This window comes from Pseudorca crassidens, chromosome 11 (assembly GCF_039906515.1).
Source record: "Pseudorca crassidens isolate mPseCra1 chromosome 11, mPseCra1.hap1, whole genome shotgun sequence".
NCBI classification, from domain to species: domain Eukaryota; kingdom Metazoa; phylum Chordata; class Mammalia; order Artiodactyla; family Delphinidae; genus Pseudorca; species Pseudorca crassidens.
In genome coordinates, this window is record NC_090306.1 from 81,590,073 (window position 1) to 81,613,227 (window position 23,155).

The 23,155-nt window shown below is 48.3% G+C and overlaps 1 protein-coding gene across 3 annotated transcripts in view; it reads left to right on the forward strand.

Annotated features, from left to right (window-relative positions):
* ELK3 (ETS transcription factor ELK3) overlaps positions 1-23,155 on the forward strand; it is a 69,124-nt gene that overhangs the window by 39,887 nt on the left and 6,082 nt on the right. Inside the window, exons 3-5 of one of the 3 annotated variants that reach the window (XM_067697610.1) lie at positions 10,465-11,247; positions 20,748-20,870; positions 21,778-21,890. In XM_067697610.1, the coding sequence (XP_067553711.1) occupies positions 10,465-11,247; positions 20,748-20,870; positions 21,778-21,890 (1,019 nt within the window). The remainder of the gene's footprint in view (positions 1-10,464; positions 11,248-20,747; positions 20,871-21,777; positions 21,891-23,155) is intronic. The other 2 variants (XM_067697611.1, XM_067697612.1) reach the window with 2 other exon arrangements.

Here is a 23,155-nt window from a genome sequence, read left to right on the forward strand (position 1 = left end):
CGTAACAAATTAGCACGCACGTTGGTGGCTCAAAACAATAGACATTTATTCTCTAAAAGATCTGAAGGGCAGAAGTCTGAAATCGAGGTTTCAGCAGGGCCGCGCTCCCTCTGAAGGCTCTAGGGGAACATCCTTCGTTGTCTTTTCCATCTTCTGGTGGCTTCCGGAAATCCTTGGTTCCTTGACCTATAGCTGCACCTGCCAATCTCTGCCCCAGTCTTCCCATGGCCTTCATCCCGTGTGTCTCTCTGGATTTTTCCTTTTCTTGTAGGGACATCAGTCATTTAATTTAGTGCCCACTCCAACTCCAGGATGATTCCATCCTGACATCCTTAGCTGATTACATGTGCAAAGACCCTATTTCCAGATAACGTCTCATTTGAGGGTGGGTGTGGATTTTGGGTGGAGGGAGTGCCATTCAACTCAGGACCGAGGAGAAGGCCTGCCCCGGGGGAGGGAGCTCGACTCATGGGTGGGTCGCAGGAGCCCTTTCATAGCTGCTGTAGGGCCGCCGTTGGGAGGCGAGCCTGCCCACAGCAGATTCCTAGCAGAGCCCAGTACAGCCAGCCAACCTCTGCGTCCCCTCGGGTTCAGGTGGCAGGGACGAGAAGAGGCAGGGCCTGCCACTGCCATGCAAGCAGCCATCAGACACTTAGAGGATGAGGCCAGAGGCCAGATTCCCTTCCCTTGCTGTTCCTCAGAGCCCAGCAAGGAGCTTTCCACACAAACGCATCTTCTGTGTTTGTTGAAAGCATGTTTGCGTGTTATGGAGGAGGAACTCGGAGCATGACTCCTACAGTGAGTCCTTGTTCTGACTTTGGAGAGAGGACAGTTAGGTTCTGTGTCGGGAAAGAATGAGTCAGATCGTGGTCTGGACGGGAACCCAAAACAAGGAGCTGAACACAGGGTGTTGGCTGCGAAGCCGGGGGCCTGGAGGCTCAGCTTTGCTACTTACTAGGTTGTGAACCCAGCTTGGAGCCCCGGCTCCCTTATCTGTGAAATGGGTTTCAGAGTGTTGTGAGGCTTACATGAGATGCTGCATAAGCCTTCTGTAACTGTAAACCAAAGTACCCATATAAGGAATTTTGATTCCTTGAAGGCAGAATAAAACGAGAAGACAGTGTGATATAATGAGGATGCTATTCAATTAGATCATTGCTTGTAGGTGAAATTCCACTGGGTGAGAGCTCGTGTTTTGAGGACTTCTCTGAGTGAGGCACTGACATACACTGGCCTTTTAGAAAAAACTGCCCTAGGAGATATTTTTATTTCCCTTTTAGGAATAAACTATCTAATTTGGGGAAAGCAACTAATACATCTCCTGTCCCTTTTTAACTTCGTTTGTATGTTTTTCAAAGACACCACCATCCTTTATCGTGTTTTGAAGATTGTTTAAAATTCATTTTCCTAAATTCATGTAAAAATGTTGCTTTGAGAATATCAACATTTCATATTAAATGTGTTTCCAACTCATCGAATTGAGGTGAGCAAACCGAAGCCGGCAGAAGTTCAGTACCTTTTCAAGGTCATAGGAAGTAGTGAAGCTGGGATTCAAACCCGGGTCCGTTCATCCCAGTGCTGGTCGCACTTCGCCTCTGGCCCGTCAAGGCCCTGGGCCTGTCTCTTTGTGTGAGCAGCTCTGCTCAGGCCTGTGGATACTGGGAGGGGTTGCCCATCACCCTCCGTGCTCCCTCCAAGCCCTTCTGCTGCTCGGCGGGGACCGTAACCAGGCCCTGTATGTGGACATCAGCTTCCCGTTATTTTCCTGTCACCCTTGGGTGTCACCCACTTAGAGGTGGGCTTCTGATGTCCATCCTGCTGTGGTGGGACCGCTGGGTCCCCGGTGCCTCAAGTAGGGTGTCCCATCAAAGCAGGCACCTCCTCTGCCCTGCAGGTGGGCAGAGGCAGCTCTAGTGGGGTTAAAGAACAGCTCAGGAAGGCCGGCCTTCCTCAGGAGGAGCTAGAAGTGCCCTAGCTTCCTGAGCGTGGAGCTGGTTTTCCCAGGCTCGCCGCGGTTACCCCGAGATTCCTCTGGAATGCAGAGCCCGTGGTCCTGGCAGCCTGGCTTAAGCAGCAGCCTCTCAGCCAGCTCAGCTGCTTTCTGGGAGAGGGTGTGGTGGTGGAACACAGAAGGCTTTGGTCTTGGCTCTGGGTAGAATTGGGTTCCAACTTCAGCTCCTCCAGCTACAAGCTACGTGATCTTGGGTGCCTGAGCTTTTCAGAGCCAGCTTTCCTTCTCTTAATTTGACAAGCAGAACATATGAAACATAATTTTTTTAATGTGAAAATGCAGATAAGCAAAAACATTTGCAAATCAGTGGTAATCCTACCTCTGTCAAATTTTATTATACACCTTTCAAGGTTAATTTTTCTCCTTTTATTTGACACATGTAAAATGATTTCACTAAAATAACGGAAGCCTCCCAGGCATGCTGCTTTTCCCCCTAATTTTAATTTAAAGACATGGGGAAATGTTAATGATGTATTGTCCTCTAAAAGACCTCTGTGGAATTCTGTCGTAAGGCTCACCCAGTATTGAACCCACCCCTGTGGGCTGGGAAATTGGGTATAACCTCACTTCCAACCAAGAGCCTCGACTTTTTCATCTTAAAAATGGGATCACAGGGGCTTCCCTGGTGGCGCAGTGGTTAAGAATCCGCCTGCCAATGCAGGGGACATGGGTTCGAGCCCTGGTCCAGGAATATCCCACATGCCGCAGAGCAGCTAAGCCCGTGTGCCACGACTACTGAGCCTGTGCTCTAGAGCCCGCGTGCCACAGCTACTGCAGCCCGTGTGCCTAGAGCCTGTGCTCTGCAACAAAGAGAAGCCACCACAATGAGAAGCCCACACACTGCAACAAAGAGTAGCCCCCGCCCGTACACAGCAACAAAGACCCAACGCAGCCAAAAAATAAAATTAAATTTAAAAAAAAAAGGGATCACAGTGCCCATCTTGCCAGGCAGTGCACGTACACCACGTGACAGACCCTCGCAAATGCCTGCTTCTTTCTCTTGCCCTTTCTGGCCACGGGTTCCTTTCAGGTAGGCTACCTACCCCGGCCAGACGAAAGTCCCCCAAGTAAATCCTTCCCACTTCCCCGCCCCAGGATCTCGGTGACAGGCGCCCAGGGCCAGCTGCCTGCATCACCCTCCCCGAGGGCCGCAGCCACAGCAGACGCCGTGGATCTGGGCTGCTCCCTCCAGCCTGGGCAGTGCGTTTCCTGTTCTGAGAGGCATCAGAGAACAACGAGATTGGCTGGGGTGTCTGGTTAGTGTTTGCACCAGTTGTCAGGCTGGACGTGCGGCATCTCAGCTGAAGCTGCTGGAGCATTCTGAGCGGGACGCTTGGATTCCCCAGTTGCTCGCGTCTGCTGCTCTCTGCGGGAGGGCCTCTCTTCCCCCCAGTCCTGAATCAGTTGGCGTGTGTGAGGTTTTCTTCACAGTGGATGTCAAGTGCTGGCCACACGAGGCATGACGGACTGAAGCCTCGCGTCTACTTCTTGTCTTAACCCAACTAAATAGAACATCATGTTTCCCCTCCTTGGTCGAGATGTGTAAACCAGGTGTGTTTCTGTCTGCCGGACGACCCAACTGGTCACCCAGACCCGTGGGAATAAGTACAGCCTTCTAAGAGGCTTAATTTGAACTCTTCAGTTGTCATTACAGCTGATAGAGGGTGGTTTTTACATTTTGTTTCGGTTTTGCTTCCATGGGAGTGTAAAAATAATAATGCTAAGAGCTGATATATACTGTGGGCCTATCACGTGTGGCTGTCGCAGGCATTCTGCTAAGCGTTACGTGGATTACACAGTCAGTCCTGCAAGGTGGATGCGAGGTCGGTCCCCTCATTTTATAGATGAGGAGACGACTGATAAGAGACAGGGTGGCATTTGACCTCAGGCCGTGACTCTGGAACCGCTCCTTGTCATCCCAGTGGCAGCCCTGGTGTCCAGGTCAAGTGGGAATTTATGCAGAGATCCACCACTCTGTCCTCTGTACCCAGCCCTGCTGCCAGTGTTGGGTTCAGAAAAGGATGGGCTGTCTGTCGTGAGCCGCAGACATCTCTCAGTTTCGAGAACACGATAGGAAAGTTGTGAAATCGGGGATGGTGGGGGCAGGGGTCCTGCAGTTTCTGGGAGCCCTGAAATGGTGGAGGATGAAGGGAGCCGCAGCCCTACTGATGGGGAACCCACAGCTGGTCCGGCTCCTCCTGGGGTCAGGAACAACCCCCGAGGGAAGGGCAGCACCGGGAAGGAATGAGAGCTGGGGAAAGAAGTCCGAGCACAGGAAAGCCCCAAGCATGACCTTACATCAAAATTGGGGTGCGGGCTTCCCTGGTGGCGCAGTGGTTGAGAGTCCGCCTGCCGATGCAGGGGACATGGGTTCGTGCCCCGGTCCGGGAAGATCCCACATGCCGCGGAGCGGCTGGGCCCGTGAGCCACGGCTGCTGAGCCTGCGCGTCCGGAGCCTGTGCTCCGCAACGGGAGAGGCCACAACAGTGAGAGGCCCGCGTACTGCAAAAAAAAAAAAAAAAAATTGGGGTGCCAGGCCAGAGCCGACAGAGGCAACAGATATTTGCCGGGATACGTGGAATTACAGTTTATTAAGCTCTCACAGAAGGTGTGAGGCTGTGGAGGTTTGCATTAGCCCCCAGCGTCTGTCTGGGAGTTTTCCACTTAAAAATGCCAGCAAGAAAGCAGATGCGAAAGTATACGTATTGGATGCATCCCGTGGAGCTTTAACCAGCCTGGGAATTAGCCGTGGAAAATTGTCTGTCATGGGGTGAAGCCTCTGGCTTCCTGCCTCAGTCAGTTCTCTCCACAATGAGAGTCATTCATTCAATAAACATGGAGCGAACTTAATGGTATCCTTCATAACATCAAAATTAAGACAGTAAATTCAATTCCACAAGCATCTCTTCATTACCCTGCACTGTAATTTTTTTAAAACCATAATACTTAATAGACATATGTCTGAGTTCTCCACTGTATGGGATTATTTACACAAGCTCCTCCTTCTTCCATGGGAGGAGAAGGCAGAGTTAGGTGTAATGTACACATATTTAAACACACCCATGGACACACCTATGTGTAAGCCTGGAACCCTCAGGGCAGCAGGCGACACTGAGGGAAGTGGAAACAGGACCCACTCTCTCAGCACTGTCTGTCTTGTTAGGGTGAAATAACCTAGGGAGACTCTCATGGGACCACAGGTAGCTGGTGCGTCAGGAAGGGTTCCTTTGCACAAGGCGGCCACAGTCCTGCACCAGATGGACTGCTTGCCCTGTAGGCCCCAGCAGTCTTAAAACACCCACTGGGCAGTGGTAATGGAGGGAGTGGTTTGGGGACCCGAGCTTCCACTTTTGCTGGAACTGCCGCTTGGGGTGCGTTGAGTGGATGTTGCTTTCCCCCGTCGCTGAAGTCGGTCCCGTCCTTGCCGCCTGTAACCTCACACGGAATGCCCGGTCAGAAGTCCACCCTGGTTGTGAATACACATTCGATGGGAAATTACGAACAGAGGCTGGTCCTCCACATGTGGAGGGAAGATGTGTGCAACTGTTGCCCTGAAACCGTGCTTGAGAGTCAACTCGGCCCAACTGGACACAGACAGCGTTTGTCAGGTTACCAGGCAACCGTAAACAACAAATATGTGTGAGTCTGGGAGGAAGGGGTGGAAAAACCAGGCTTCTTCTAAATATCCTTGTCACTTTTCATAATAAGAGCCCATCCCCAAGTGCTCTCGTGTCCTGGGCTGTGTCAGCCCGAGTCTTGTGTCACCTTCCGTTGTGGCCAAGTGCTCTGGAGTCAGACTGCCCAAGTACACACTCGTGATTGGGGGTGATCTATACTCTCTGAGCCTCAGTTTGCCCATCTCTAAAATGGGGATAATAACAGCTCCAATCTTTCAGAGGATTAAATGACTTGAAGGTGGTCAAGTTCTTAGTACACAGCCTCATAGATAATAGTCCGCAAATACTACCTGATGTCATTTCCCTGTATTGTGCGTTTTCTCAGCAAGCCCCTCATAGGCCAAACTCTTGCAGGGAAACCTCCCTTTGGAGGCTACAGAGAGATCTTCAAACACACATGCCCCCAATACACTCCTGGGGTCTGCCCTGGAAGTCAGGTACGAAGGGGCTGTCAGTTCAGCTGCCAGGTACCCACCTCCTCTGGGTCCACTTACCCACCTAGATCTCTGGCCTTGGGCATCCTGGTGGGGGGCTTTCCTCACTGGCTCCCCTCATGTGAGCAGATATTCCCGGTGTGGAGTTGGGCTCCCAAACAGCTGGCCTGCACACTCTGACCTCCTTCCTGCACCCCACCCTCCCCCCTCCTCCCAGCCCTTCACAGCCTTCCATCTTTGCAGAGGTTTCAAATTGTCCAGGTAGCTGCATCTGATCCATCTTTCCTGTTGGTTTCTAGAGAAGCAAGACCCTCCCTGGTTCTTTCCAAAAGCTGTTTGTTTCTCCTTCGGTCGTCAGCTCCTTCAGTTGTCTCCATCCCTGTCACCATGTAGCCTTTCCCTAAAAAAACTATCTTGGTGTCCAAGCAGCTCTCCTCAGGAAGGCAGCAGCTGCTGAAGGGCCCTTACTGCGTCAGCGGAGTTCAGGGCCCTGTGCAGTGTCTTCTGTTTTCTGTTCAGAGTGGGGGTTAGCATGTTATGGTAGTTGCCATCCAGCCATCAAAAGTTCCCACCATCTTCCCTTTAAGCCTGCCAAAATTCTTAAAATTCCTTATGTTCTGGATGGACCTTGAGGGCATTATGCTAAGTGAAATAAGTCAGTCAGAGAAAGACAAATACTGTATGATCTCAGTCATGTGGAATCCACAAAAGCTGAACTCACAGAAACTCACAGAGTAGATTGATGGTTACCAGGGGCTGAGGTGGGGAACCAGGGAGATGTTGGTCATAGGGTACCAATTTCTAGCAGTGACATGAGTAAATTTGGGGGCTCTAATGTACAGCGTGGTGGCTAGAGTTAATAATACTGTAATATATACATGAAAGTTGCAGAGAGAGTAGACCTTAAATCTTCTCACAACAACAACAACAAAATAGTAATTACATGGGTGAAGGATGTGGTAACTAACCTTATCGTGGTTAAGTAAATTATTTTGTGATCTATACGTGCATCAGATCACACTGTACACCTCAAACTTACACAATGTTATATGTCAGTTATATCTCAGTAAAGCCGAGAAAAAGGATTCTTCACGTTCTCTGTCTAAATAAAAGCTTTACTGAAGTATAACTCACATACCAGCTAATTCACCCACTTAAGGCATACAAGTCAATGTGCTTTGAGTGTCTTTATAGAGTTGTACATCCATCAACACAATCAATTTTAGAGCATTTTCACTACCACCCCCCCAAATGTCTTACCTTTCAGCTGTCACCCCTCAGTTCCCCCATCCCACCTAGTCATCCCCTAGGAGACGACTCGTCCACTTTCTGTCTCTATAGATTTGTCTCTTCTGGATATTGTATATATAAATAGAGTCCATCATACAATATGTGGCCTTTTGTGTCCGGTTCCTTTCACTTAGCAGAACACATTCAAGGTGTGTCCGTGCTGTAGCTGTGCCAGTGCCTTCATTCCCTTCTATGGCTGGATGACATTCTGTCGTATGACTGTCCCCTATTTTGTTTATTTCTCAGTTGATAGTCGTGGGGGTTGTTCCTTATGTTCTTTTTAACACATTGAGGCCCAGCTCTCTATTTGAGATTGCCTTTCAATTTCCAACCACTTTTATCATTTTTATCACAGCCCCAAATGACTTCTTGGTTTGCTTGTGAACGTAATCCCTGCTCAGACATTATGTTCTGAATACCCATAATAAAATTAAAGGTTGGTTCTGTTAAAAAAAAAAAAAAAATTTCCAAGACCTGGCAGAAGAAAGGATTCAGCCCATACAGTTTCTCTTTTCTTCTGTGTAATTATTTAGGCTTTAATGATTCACTCAGTTTAGATGAGTGTTCAAACTGGCTGAGAATAAAATGAAGTTTTCCTCCAAGGAGAAGAATATTATGAGTGGGAAACAAAAATACCTTAGAATTTTAGCAGAGGAACACACCAGGCAAGCATGCTTTCTTTTTATGGGTCAGGTGGCACCAGTAACACCCTTATTTAACCCTTTCCTTTTGGGAGCTGATTTCTCCCAGGCACGTTGTCTACCCAGGCCTGGTGTGCAGAGATGATGCCAGTTAGGTCCAGGTGGAACTCTTAAGTTTACTAGATCTCTCTGAAGTTTCTCTAAGTGGTTTTCAGTTTTGCTAGTGTCGAGTGTGAAAATGAGGTCAGATGGAGTAAATGGGATTTGGTGGGTTAAATTGCAGGCCAGGATGCCATGCACTGGAACTGTTCAGCTTTGAATCTCACGTACTCAGGTTTGAACCTCCTGTGTGCTGGTACTGAGCAAAGTTTCGCCAGGATTTGCATTATTGGGTTTTCTGGTGCTGCCTGGGGACCTTGTGTGTCCCTCCCTTAGATGCCTGCCCTGAAGAATTCTTCCTTGAAAATCTCAGTGGCTTGGTAATTATGCCCATCCCTCCTGACTGCTGGATAAATTCACTTCTGGGATTTGAGGATGCATTTAAGGAGGACAAAGGCAAGTTAGCAGAGGTTGTAATGTAACAAGAGGGGAAGCAAAAGCATAATATATTTATACACCAAAATGATCACAAAGATGAACATCAAAATTTAATTCAATTGCCTCTCATATATTTGAAAGTTGCTAAGAGGGTAGATCTTAAAAGTTCTCATAACAAGGGAAATAAAAAGTTTGTGTGTGTGTGTGTTGATGGATGTGAACCAGACTTACTGCGGTGGTCATTTTGCAGTATACACAAATGTCAGTCATTATGCTGTACACCTGAAACTAATGTTATATGTCAATTGTATCTCAATTTTTAAAAATTTGAGATGAACTAATTTTAAAACGTCGTCTCTACTAAGGGGGCTCTTTGATTCTCTCCCTCCAACTTTGTGTGGAAATGGGAAAAACCTTAGGCTTTAGAATTAGTAGATCTTGTGGCCCTTGGGCACATCACTTCCCATCTCTGAGCTTACGTCATAAGGATGATACCTTCCAGCCTACAAGTGGGTTCATGTGAGATCAAATGGGATCACTTGTGCATAACACCCAGGACAGAGTAGATGCTCAACAGCAGCTACTTTTCAAGCTCTTCTCCCCCAAATGATTTTTTTTTTTTTTACCCTCATTCATACCCAGGTTTTTATTTTTTTTTTTGCGGTACGCGGGCCTCTCACTGTTGTGGCCTCTCCCGTTGCGGAGCACAGGCTCCGGACGCGCAGGCTCAGCGGCCATGGCTCACAGGCCCAGCCGCTCCGCGGCACGCGGGATCTTCCCGGACCGGGGCATGAACCCGTGTCCCCTGCATCGGCAGGCGGACTCTCAACCACTGCTCCACCAGGGAAGCCCCCATACCCAGGTTTTAAGAGGAACAGTTTGTAAGGAAGTCCTCTTCCCACAGGATGGTGCCGCTACCTCTCTGTGCTTGAGGGAGACCATCTTTGTCTGCCTTGAGTACCCCGGGCCCAGCAAACATTTGATAGACTTTGCTAATGTTCAGATTTAATAAATCTCAAGAACAGTACAGCCTTTAAAATGAAGTCCGTTCTCCCAATGGGGGGTGGAAACTTTTGCAATGATTATTGGTTTTCATTTACATCCTAATGTTTGAGGATGGGAGCCATAAACTGAAGAGCCAGAAGTAGATACCAGCAACTGGAAATACTGTATGAATGTCGTGAACATCCAAGTAGATGCTTTGTTTTTTCCTCCAGCGGCTTTCTTGGCAGAGAATTAAAAAGGAAAAAAATGGCTGCATGATTTAAGAAAACACTGTGGTGTTTTGGTGATAATAACTTACATTTCTATAATGCTTTCCAGCTTACAGAATGCTTTCCCATTATTATTTCATTGAATTCTCACAAGTCCCAGAGGTAGGTAAGACAATACTATATTATGGTAAAGGAAATGCTGCCTCTACCACTTACCTACCATGTGGCTCTGTGGGTTATTTAAACACTCTAAGCTTATTTTCCTAAGGTCTAAAATGGGAGTTGAATCATCCCTTTCTTTTAGGATCGCTGTACAGATTATATGAGCTAATGCATAAACAATACCAGCGACAGAGTAAGTGCTTAATAATTGGCAGCTGTTACTATGTTCTTAGGTATAATAATCCTCACTTCACAGATGAGGAAACTAAAAATGACCACCCATTTGCCGAAGATCACACCATTTGTAATTAGCAGAACTGGAATGCAAATCAGATTCTTCTGCCCTCAGCTTTAGTCCTCTTTCCATTACACCTTAGCTGACATGTGCCATTCAGGACTGTCTCAGTGCTTCTGCCAGCAAGGTCCCCCACAAGAATGAACCTCTTACCAGTTTCTCTGATGCACTCATCTTTTCCACGTCTGCTTTTGTGTTCACAGAACATCATCAAGAAGGTGATCGGGCAGAAGTTTGTGTATAAATTCGTCTCTTTCCCGGAGATACTGAAAATGGACCCTCACGCGGTGGAGATCAGCCGGGAGAGCCTTTTGCTGCAGGACAGCGAGTGCAAGGCGCCCCCCGAGAGCCGCGAGGCCCACAGACACGGCCTGTCCGCCCTCAAGAGCGCCAGCCGCAACGAGTACATCCACTCGGGCCTGTACTCGTCCTTCACCATCAACTCCCTGCAGAACCCACCCGAGTCCCTCAAGGCCATCAAGACGGAGAAACTGGAGGAGCCTCCGGAAGACAGCCCTCCCGTGGAAGAAGTCAGGACTGTCATCAGGTTTGTGACCAACAAAACCGACAAGCACATCAGCAGGCCCGTGGTGTCCCTGCCCTCCACGTCGGAGGCCTTCCTGGCCTCGTCCGTCTCCGCCAAGATCTCCTCGTTAATGTTGCCAAACGCCGCCGCCAGCATCTCGTCTGCGTCACCCTCCTCCTCTCGGTCCCCGTCCCTGTCCCCGAACTCGCCCCTCCCTTCCGAACACAGAAGCCTCTTCCTGGAGGCCGCCTGCCATGACTCGGATTCCCTAGAGCCCTTGAACCTGTCATCGGGCTCCAAGACCAGGTCTCCATCTCTTCCCCCAAAGGCCAAAAAACCCAAAGGCTTGGAAATCTCCGCGCCCCCGCTGGTGCTCTCCGGCACCGATATCGGCTCCATTGCCCTCAACAGCCCGGCCCTTCCCTCGGGATCCCTCACCCCAGCCTTCTTCACCGCCCAGGTAAGAGCCGTCTCCGTCATCCTGGCCGCCCCCAGACTCAGTGGCTTAGCGGAAGGGAGGAAAGAGCAACCGAAGCAACTTCCTTCTGCCCCTCAAAGGATAATCCGAGGGTCCCTGTGGCAAAGTCACCGTGTCAGTGTGCGGGGAAATTACTTTTCCATGCCCAGGTGGGAGCATACACAAGAGGAAAGGCTTAGGGTATTGGCTACAGTGGGATGCTTGATTGGTTTCTAGCTTTTAGGGGCCTAAAGCGATCGTAAGATGGAATACGCACACTGGCCATCAAAGCAGATCCAAACAGTGATTTCCTAGGGAAAGCTGAGCAGGCCGGTGACGTTTCAGAAGGCGCCTGGGCTTTATGAGAATGTTATGGGAGAATCCTCTCTGGGGGGCCCTTGGTAAGTAGCCGTTTGTTTTCTGTTAATAAGAAAATAGATGCTAACCAATACGGCCATTGCAGTCGTCAGTGGGGAGCTGGGTTGTCCTGTAGTCTCTAATAAGAAAGGCAGGGGCCACATCAAACGGTGAGAAAGAGAAGCTTCAGTAAAAAACAGTGCTAGTCTGAGAAAGTCCAGGTCCACAGCATAGGGGAGAGGAAAGCAAACTCGTGGAGCAGGAAAAGTCTTCGGTGCTACTAACTCCAACATGAAGGCGGCCTTTTCCTCTAAATACGGTATTCAGATGCTCACCCTTGTCCAGCTGGCAGCTGCAGGGCAAACGCAGAGCAGGTACTGGTAAACCTACTTCTGCTTCCTCTGGAAAACTGGATGCGTTTCAGTGGCAGAGGTTAAGTGCATTGGCTTTGGGGTCACAGACCTGGATTCAGTCCCTGGCTGCACTGCTGGGTAGAAACGTGACTGCGGGTACTTGCTCTCTGAGCCAGTTTCCACATCTGTGCAATGGACTGTTGTGAGGATTAAAGGGGATAATGGCCGTGGGAAGAGAGCTGGCTACAACCGGCAGGTTTTAGTATCCTGTGACTTTGTGGCACCAGGGTGGGGTCATGCTTGAGGTGGGTAGGAGCTCTCTGTCTCCTGCCTCTGTCCCCATCGCTGTAGGTGTCCTTGCTGTCACCATCATTAGTGGCAGCATAATTGAGCTGCTCATGTGTGCCAGGTACTGTTCTAAACACCGTCCATGCACCGTCTCAGTTATTTTTCATCACAGGCCCGTGAAGGAGATACTATTATTGTCCCATTTTCCCAACAGAGGTAAATGAGGCACGGAGGTAAAGTAACTCATCCAAGGTCACACAGCTAATAGGCCACAGAGGTGAACTTGAACCCGGTTAGTCCGCTCCAGAAGCCATGCTCTTTAAGTAAAATGCTCTCGGCATGTGCACTGGGAAAATGCCCACTTGTCCCTGATCATGAGACGTCCGTGGAGTCTGCAGACAACTGAAAGCAGCTCTTGGGCATTTTCCTCTCCATGGCTTCTCCCAGATGATTGTGGCCCAGGGATTTCGTGTCGGCTAAACTTGTGAGCTGGTGGTGACGGCAGGCTGCCACGGAGGGGAGGGCTAAGGGCTCGCGTGTGTGCTCTTACGTGGGGCATTTCCTGACCAAGCAAAACTGTCCAGTGACTAAGGACCGCTCAGTAAACGGCTCAGGCACAGCGGCTTCCAATGTCGCTCAGAGAAGTAACTAGAGAAGCGGGCCAGGGGGTGCAATCTGAGGATCTCCTCCGCAGCCTCCTCTGTGTTTCCAGCTGTGAGGTGTAGAGAGGCCTAGAGCCAGGCCCAGGCCAACTCTGATTTCGGTCCCTGCTTTCTCTGTGTATCACCGTCTCTGAACACGTGCCAGTCCTGTAGTTGCGTGGGAGGAAAGCGGCTCGGGCTAGCCCTGTGGTTATGGGCCTGGACATAGTGAATTTAGGGAGGCTCCGGGCAGCGGGACTGAGGATGTGTGGCTGGGCCGAGGGGAGGGGGGACAGTGACACGAGTTAGGGACAGAGGGTGGATGTGGAGGAATGGATGCAAAGCTCAGGACTGGGAGACGGCGTCTACTAGAATGGCCTGCCAGCAGGGAGGGGGAAGCACGGGAAAGCCAGATGTTTAACAGAGGACCTGTGCCTTAGGGAGATGCACTGGCTGGTCCTCCCAGGCTGTGAGGGCGGGGCCTCGACCTGTGAACGAGCGCCATGACGTCCAAGATGTGGGAGGGCACTTCCCGAGCGGGGAGAGAGGCACAGGGCAGGGTCTGGACTAGGACAGGAGAGGGGAAGTGGCAGCCTGGGCCTTGGATCAGGTGTGAGGGGGTGGCGTTGGGGGCTAGGTAGTGTCTGAAGCCATTCAGAGCTAAAGGAGTCAACGGCTGCCCTTGGGAGATGGCGGAGTCTCAGGACTTGAGATCCCCTCACCTTCTAGTGGGCTCAGCTCTGTACCTGGAGCGCCTGTGGCTGACAGGGAGGGAGAGGTGAGGCCAGGAGGGAGAAACCAGAGAGAGCAGAGGAAGGGCAGGACCCAGGGGTGGGGTGTTCCCCCAGGTGGGTTCTCTGAGAGCAGACAGGAGAGTCAAGTGGTTTTATCTCGACTTGACAAGCCTTGAGTCTTTTAGGATTTCGGTCAGTGTAGGATTTGGATTCTCAGAGAACAGGAGCTGTTTCAGGTGCCCCAGAAACTAACCCACCAGCCCCTGGTTCTTCCTCCAGTGCACAGTCAGAAACAGCATCAGCTCCCTCAGCAGTTCTCCTGAAGTCCACTGGGCCTCAAACTGAGGGGTGAGCCCATCTCCCTGAAATCGCCCCCAGGGACGGGAGCGAAGGACTCCTGTTGGCCCCCAGGTCAACTCTGGGGGGGTTCCTCTACCCAAGGGAGCGTGGGGCATTTCTCTCACAGGCAGCAGTGGTGCCTCACTCCGCAGCTCACTGGCTTCTCTCCTCCCTTAGCACTTTCTGTCGCAGAAACTGCACTTTCTGTGGGGTGTGCAGTGTGTACGCAGAAACATTTGGTTACCTGTGGGGACCGCCTGTCAACTTTCTTCGTGGCTAGCTTTAAAAGAGATAAAAGTGTGCTGTAATAATTTGATACCCTGAAAATGAAGTTCCCAAGAACTTGTATTTATTCCAAGAATGATTTATATTTTACTGATTCATTTATTCCAAGAATAATTCCCAGTTAGTTTCAGCTAGAAGCATGGCAGGAAGAAGGGTAGGATTAAGCATCTCAGCCTGCTTAGGGTCATGTGGTTACAGTGCCCCCCAAGGAGGGACCTCATTAAACCACATACCTCGTGTAGGCCCAAATTCAGATTTGAAATTTCAAGCTACAGCATGACGGGCATGAAAAAGCATCAGCATCCTGCCACTCCCCCAACATCAAAACTGCCACTCCCATCAAGAATACTTGGGGCACATCTGCTGGCACCCATACAAAATGCAGTTGAGATTAGTCTCATGAGTCTTTGAGAAACGATGACAAATGTAGACAGACACGATGATCACCACGAGGCAGCCCCAGCGTGGACTGTGAGAAACAAATGAGAATACAAAAGCCAGCTGGCACCAAGGAGTGAGGTAGTTGGAGCTCAGCCACCGAGGTCATATTGGGCTGTTGCTAGAAAAACAAGCATGTTATCTCTGATGGCATGAGCTACAGAAATTGAGATGGGGGTGGGGGGAGGAGCCAGGATGTGAAACCCTCCTGGTTTCCAGCCAGGCACCATGGAAGCCCAGACGGTGCCAGCTGGAACTTCTGATTTTCTGTATCTTCTGCATCTGGGTGTCACCTGTCCCTCTTCCTTCCATTTGCCTCTTCTGTTAGGTCTCTCCCTCCTCCTGTCTTACCAATGTAAAGTTAGTTCAGAATCGGAGGTTGGCTCATTGCACGTCCCTCCATTTATGCCAAGGCCTCTGTTCATCTCACACGTGATGTCTAAGATGTTGAACTCAGATACGTGCGGGCACCAGGGCGTGAACTCACATCAGAGTCTGAGCATGCATGCCCCGGGCTGTTTTATTAGTAGCGGCTTTGGGTTAACACTGAGTAGAGACAGCTTGCTGAGGACTGAAATGCTAAAACCTCCTCCTGCATTTACTGATGGATGTGACAACCTTGAGCCCAGATCATAAGGTGGGAATTGGGAGTAAAATGGATGCGTGTGGCGAGGAGCGTGTGGGTAGACTGCCTCCTGGCTCAGCTCCGGAGTGGTTTGCATCTTATTGTCTCTTTCGCCGTGATCACGAAAGGAAGTAAGTTTGTTTTTTTTTCCCTTCATCCCACTCCGTAACACTGCCCTAGCTCAGCCTGCAGCTTTCTCCATACTGGCCCTACAGAAGAAGGACGTCCTTTTAGGGGCTCTGTTCAGTGGAGGATGTCATTGGTAGACTTTTGGGTGACTTGACACTCCAGCTGAAGGTTCTTGCTTCTCCCAGCTCTGGATTGCCTAAGATGAACAAAGTGTGATCGTCGCCCTCCCTCTTTCCACCCTGGGGCCCGTCTTTCCTGTAGATCCTTTGTGGATCTGCCAACTTCTCCCCAGTTCTACCCTTATTCTATTTTTCCCCCTAACTCTTACCGTAGCTCCCCTGGACCAATAGGGAATTCTCCTCTTTGTCCTCTTTTCCTTCAGATCAGCACATTCAGTGCCACACAAACTTGTGTGTGACTCTACTTCTTTTTGGAAGTTCTTAAAACCATGTTTTTATTTGAATTCAGACAACTCTAGGAGTTTCCAGAGGTTCACTGCCAACCTTTTGAGGATTTTTTTAAACCACAAAATGGCACTGTCATGGATTCTGTTGGCATCCATGGGAGATTAAGATTAGAGATGTTTGTTGCTACAACCTGCCCAACCATCGGCTAGGCACCTGGAGATACAGAGGTGAGCAAGACAGACACAGTTCCTGTTCTCATGAGCTTACAAGCTTGCTGTCCAGTAGGTAAAGAATAAGGGCAATATATAACATGGGGTGGTGTGAAATTATAGAGGGCCCTGGGAACTCACTGAGGAATTTATACTTGTTTTGATGGGAAATTAATAGCTGCTGAAGGTGTAAGTCAAGGGAAACAAAAATTCCTGTTAGAATCTATCAACAAGTAATTATTTAGCATTATTTGCAAATCACAGGAAGGACACCAAAAGTACAAGTGCCTATTTTTATGACCTTAGGACCGAGCCATGACAAGGCATACACACGCACAAGATGGCACACGGCAAGAGCCAGATACACAGTGCAGAGAAGTACCTTAGGAACAGAAGGGGGAAAGAACATGTAGTTCAATTCAACAAACCCAGACTGAGCACCTATCATGTGTCACAGGCTTTGCTTGGAGCCGGGGGCGCAAACATGAATTAGATAGTCTGTTAGTTGGGAGGGAACTCGTAACTTAAGTTGGTTAATATAGTATCCCAGACACAGTACAAATGGAATTCTTAGGTATAAAAGGAATACTAAGGAAGAAGGTATTAACTTTCTTGGGGATGGAGAAGGGTGTTGAAAAGGTGTTCGTGGAAGGGGTGATCACACTTGGTCAGGGTGTTAAAGGATCAGCAGCAATTTATCTGGCACATGGGGTGAACGGGGCACTGTAGGCAGAGGAACACCTTGAGCCAAAGCATAAAGATGTGCAACAGCCTTGTGCATTAGGGCAGAACAGTAGTTCAGTAAGAGGGGAGGATACATTCCAAAGGTATAGGAAGTGGTGGAAGATGGAGCCTGAGTGACATAGTTGAGAATTGTGTTTTAGAAACCGTCCTGATGACGTGGATTAGGGAGGGGAGAGGCTGGAAGCAGTTAGGATATGACTGTAAAATTCCAGGTGAAAGACAATGAGGACCTAAGGCTGTGACAGTGGCATGAGGCGAAAAGCGATGGTTCTGGGGGACACAGGGACTGCCACCAACAGGACTTGGTGATGGGTGTGGAGGTGCTAGGGGAGAGCCAGAAGTTGAGTATGAGTTTCACGGAAGGAAAGAAGCTCATGGGGAAAGGTTACAGGTCCGGTTTGGGCTGTGTTGAGTTTGCGGAGCCTGAAGGACATTCAGGAGGAAACACCCAGCTGTAGCTGGGGCTAAGGAGAGAGTCTGGGGATGGCCAAGGGATGGTTACTAACTGCGATCACTTGTGGAACGGCTCTAGCCCAGGGGACCATGGGCTAAGTGGTCAGGACAGTTCGGGAATGAGTGCTGAAGAACGAGTAGGTTGGAATTGTGTGGTGCTCAGGACACTTCAACCAAAGCTGGGGGTGGGGGCATGCACGGGGGGCGGGGGGGGGGGGCTTTCACGTCAAACTAGGATATGGGGGAACCTAGAATTATGGCCAGGGAGGTTGTACTCTTTTTTTCCCTGCAACTAAACGCAGTGTCTTAAGGGGATTGATTCAGTGGCAGTGCTCAGAACAGACTGGAAGGGAGAGATCAGAGGCAGCTGCCACCTAAGTTGATAGGGGCTCGGATGCAGCAAGACTGGAAATGAGGGGGTAAACAGGAGAGTCAGTTCCAGGAAGTGTCCACAGGCCATGCCCAGAGGGTGTGGCAGGGGGTGAGGGGAAGGCATTTTACGCCTCAGTGACTGGACGCGGGGTCGTAGACAGGGCTGTGAGTACAGGGATAGTGTCTTGTTCTACCATTGTTCCTCTGGCGCCTGATACATACTATGTACTCGGTCAGTGTTTGTCGAGTGGGTAAATGGTGCTCCTGTTGATAGAAATGGATGCGTCATAAACACTGGACACGGGGTTGTAGACAGGGCTGTGAGTACAGGGATAGTGTCTTGTTCTACCATTGTTCCTCTGGCGCCTGATACATACTGTGTACTCGGTCAGTATTTGTCGAGTGGGTAAATGGTGCTCCTGTTGATAGAAATGGATGCGTCATAAACACTGGATTTGGAAAGAAGGTGGTGAGTTTGTGCCGTCTGGTTGAGGGGAAATCAGGAATCTCCTTTGAGGAGGTGGAAGGCATTTTGATGGTCAGAGGGCATGATCCAGGAGGAGGGCACTCAGGAGGGGTGTGTCTGGACAATGTTCGCTCACCAGGTTTAGCTCAAATATGAGGGCTTTCTAGAAGACTCAGTATTAAGTGTAAGAAGAACTGAGTGGGGAGGATGAAACGAGGTCCTGAGAGGAGGGTCTTTCCCCTTGAAAATGAACACCCATTGCCTTTAGGCCCTAGGGCATCCCCTTCCCTGGCAGGTGCCAGGATCAATAAGTCCCCATCTGCCATTCAGAAGAGCTCATTTGCTAAGACATTCTTCAGTGAAGGAAGAGGAAGCGTGCGTTTTGCTGGTGGCTTCTTTCTTTAGCCTCTACCTCGGGCTCAGCTTACTCTCCATGACTCAAGGTGCTTGTGGAGAGAGGCTGTGAAAGCTCACATGATACCAGAAATAACCCAGGCCAGGCTTTATAGGAATCGTCCCTAAAAGAGCAACCAACCAGTTTTTTTCTCTACGGCCACAGGATCTTCAGGCAGAACAGGGATGGGAGGGAGAGGAGTGAATGAAGTCATTTTACAGTATTTATTTGCATGTATTATAGAAGACATTTCGAATGTATTTAACATGAGAAACAGAAGGCTACTGTATTCTGAGTATATCCTGTATCCCTTAGAAACAAATATGCAAAACATCTCAAATTCAGACATGGGTATGAATTTTAGACTATGAAAATATATTCTACACCTCGTATGTTGCTCAGAGGATTAAAAAGAAATGGATATATATTTATGGCCATGGATGAGAGAAAGGGAGCTGGCTATGTTTTGTAGTTTAGCAGATTCACTGTCTCTTTAGAGCTGTGAGACTTTCATTGGTAGGTAAACTAGGAGGCCCTGAACACATTGGTTAGTAAATGTCAATGTGGCATACTGTGGTTGGGACCTGGATTCAGAGTAACATGGAAATACTAGTTCTCAGATCACCTGAGCTGTGGACTTGACCCTAACATGACTGCGAGGAACCTTAAAGCACCAGCTGACTAGGTTGGTTTGTCTATTTCAGAACATTAAGTACTTTTCCATATACAGTTGAGGATTTCTCCCATGAACAGGTGAAATACAGTTCATCAGGTACACTTTTAATTAATTACTAATGATAACAAACAGTCCTGAACACTTACTGAGCATTTGCTCCAGGCACATATTAAGAGCTTTACATAGATCATTTATTCTTCCTAACAATCCTGTAATGTCAAAAAAGTAGGCATTTTTCTCCCTGTCTTGCAGATTAGGAAACTGAGGCATAGAAAGGTTACCTAGCTAGTAAGTAGTGGTTCTGAGATTGGAACCCTGGCAGAGCCCATGCGGAGACACTAAGCCTGAACCGTTAGGCCGGATGGCCTGGCACGTTTGTGAAATTGCCTTGAATTAGAACAAATGGGAAACTTATCCAAAACAAGTATTTATCCTAGTAACCTCATAGGTCATTCAATATGTAGGAAATGCTGTAGAACCAAAGACTCAAATAATTTGAGTCTTTTCAGCAGCTTGTTTGAGAACCTTTGGATGTTTGTCTCCTTTCCACTGAACAGAGCAGACCTTTCAACTTAGGTTGAAGCTCAATGTTCTGGATAATGAACGAAGCTGCTAAGGCCACTTCTAGGAAAAAAGAACACGTCAGCATCTAGCATGATGCAATCTGAAATGCTGGCGCCCTTGCTGTCGTTCTTCCTACACAGAGCACCTTACCGACATCACAGAACCACCGAGGGGCCCCTCCTAGTCAGCTAAGGTACAAAACCACCCTGGCCAGGGCGCTTGGCTCCGCTGAGAATAAAAGCTATGCAGACTTGCCAGCTGGGGCGGTAAGTGTTGTTTCTTCTGCACTCTGGCTGGCTTGCAGGCCAGGACTCCTGCTGCGTGTATGCAAGCAAATGCAATCCTTGGCACTCTCCCAGGAAGCCCAGAGTTCTGGCTTTATACCCAATCTGACAAGAAAGGATTTGTTTTTTCCCCCCTCCAAACCATTGCCAGGGAGATGAATTCTCATGAACCCCGTATCCGGAGTGAAATCTGGAAAACCCAGTTCAGAGCTTTTGATGAAGCTGCTACAGGGTATTTTAGCAGCAGGTCCTGAAGTATTAAAGGGCTGTTGATAGGGAAAGTGAAGCTTGGGAGGCCCTTTAAAAAATGTGTGTGTGTGTGTGTAGCCAAAGGAATGGATGTCCACTGTAGAAAAATAAGAAAATATAGATAAGAAAAAATAAAATATAGATAAATCCCCTTTCATGGGATCCCATTTACTTGTACAATAAATCTTGTGTAATGCGTGAGGAGGAGCAGATTGAAGAGCACCTGGACAAAAGTTGCTAGGAACTTGAGTTTTCTACTAGAATGCTTAAGGAAGGTAACGTTTCCATACTTTCTTCCTTTATAAAATTGCTCATACAGTTAGCATTGAAATAAATTAAGCTGCACAGCCCTGCAGAAATAACAAAGTTGTCAGATTTTCCTAAAATGGTGAAGCTTGTTTCTTGGTTTGTGGCTAATGCCCCTGGCCACACTACTGACCACAGCTGGAGTCAGGTGATACCTGTATCAAAAACTGTGTGTGTGCTTCTTTCCCAGACACCAAATGGATTGCTTCTGACCCCGAGCCCACTGCTGTCCAGCATACATTTCTGGAGCAGCCTTAGTCCAGTTGCTCCACTGAGTCCTGCCCGGCTGCAAGGGCCAAACACGCTGTTCCAGGTGAGCATTTGGAAACGAACTTTTAAATGTGGAATTTCTAAGGGATATGTTTCCCCAGTAAATCCTGCAAGGTAATATTTTCACTAAATGTAGGGCAGAGCTCACTGTTTAAGTTTCCAAAAGGAATTCATGTTCACGTGGCTGCAAAAGGCTGTCTTCAGAGGCACGTATTTTCACTGAGGTGGAGTTCTCACGTCAGATACCCATAAATAGAACAGTTAGTTCTTGAAGTGTTTTGGATATTTTCAATGACTATGAAAACTGGAAACTTATTAAGGAAAAAAAAATTTTTAATTGTATTTTATAAAATCTCATAAAAGACTAATACTGATACATACAAATAAAAATATATAAATAAATACTAATCTATTAGTCAACATAGTGACATCACAAAATAAATTGAAAAATAGTGAACAGCTTCTCCAAACTGTAATAGAAAAGTTACCTGCGTAATTCTATGAATCAGAATCAAGTTCTTGCTCCAAAAAAAAAAAAAAGCTTCCAGGTCATTTGGTTAAAAATGAATTAAGCCTCCGCTGTTTTATCTTGTAAAACTCCCTGTACTAGGTAAGCACATTCATTAGTCATTCCCACACTAGAATCCTGCAGTAGCATCACTTGCTATTGTGTGGAAATCAGTATTTCCTCTTGGAGAGGATTACTCTCCAAGATTACTTGGTGACCAAGTAATTACTCAGTGACCAAGATGTCACTGTTTGAATATGTGAATGTAGTATAGGAGGGATCCTAGGGACAGGATGAAGCGAAACTGGATAAAGTACAAACCCCCTCTTGACCTGATTCTAGCCTGGTCTTTCTCATTCACCCTGCATCCCACGTCTGCCCCCGCCCCCCAACATGGCTTACCCCAAGTTAGTTGTGGTTCTTTTGCTCTCGTTGCATCTAGCGCTTGCCACTTTGTATTCATGTCGCAATCTCCCCACTAAACTGTGGGCCCTCAAGAGGCCATCTTGTTTGCTGTGGTGTGCGCCTGGCATCTAGCACATTTCTTGGCACACAGTAAGTATCACTGGCTGACTAAGGAATGGATGCCTCAGCATTCATCAAGAGATGTCTAAGAAAGTTAAGTGTTGAAAAGATCAGGCCTCCAGTGCTTTTCTGAGTTGTTCATTTTGCTTGTCAAGTTTAATATCTACTTCTGTGCCATGGGCTGTACATGCTGGTATTTAGGGTCTCATTGGGAGAAAGGTGGAGCTAAAGAGGTTTTGATTACTATCTATCTTGCTTCTCTGGTTTCCTAATAGGGTTGAGGTAGGGTGTCATGATGTGACTATATCCCTGGAGTAATCAGGTTTCTCTTCCTGGCCCTTCGTCTCATCACAAGAAATTGAGGATATGGTCATGCACAGCCAATGTGGTGATTCTTAGCCATTTTAACTCAGGCAAGGAAACAAAAACTAGAAATAGTGAGCAAAAACCAGTGAGCAAGTGCAGTATTAGGCAAGTTTTAGATTAGATTAGTAATCTTTTGGTGGGGGAACTAACAGACCTTATTTCCTGGAAGTCTCCAGGTGGGAGCAGCAGAGAGTTCCCGAGTAGAGCAGAAAGGAGTTAGTTGTATGGTGCATACGTACAGCCAGCTCCATGGCGGTAGGGACTGTAATACTACTCTCTAATCCTAGAACCTAACACAGGGCCTCTCTAGGCTTCCCTAGATACTTGTGAATAATGAACGGACTCTTACTTCCCTCCTTACTGGGAATTCTGCCACCTGACTGGTGCAGGGCTTGGTGACCTCCGAAGGAAGCCATGGAGAACTACTGGTTGGGAGTTCTTTGAGATCTCTTGCCTTAGACACTAAACCTTTTCCAGCCTGTTACTCCCAACAGGAACAGTGGTTCGTGTCCATAGTGATTCTACACATTAGTAGGGTATCAGGAGCTCTGGGAATTGAGAGATCGGCATATCCCTCCTCTTCAGTCACTACTGTAGACCAGTGGTTCTCAAAGTTAACGTGCAACAGAATCAGCTGGAGGGTGGGTTAAAATGCAGTTTGCTGAGCCCCACCCCCCATTTCTGATTCAGAAGGCCTAGGATGGGGCCTGATAAAAACATTCTTTCAAGTTCCTAGTGATGCTGCTGCTCCAGGAACCACACTTTGAGAACCACTGAGGACCAGCGGTTCCTAATTGACATTTAGAATTCTGCAGAAGAAATGCTGCATTTAAAGGCTACCTGCTCAGAATTTTGGTTTCACAAACTGGACCTGTCCTCTTCTCCTGGAAGCATGCAAAACAATTCCTGAAAAGGAAAGTGCAACCAGG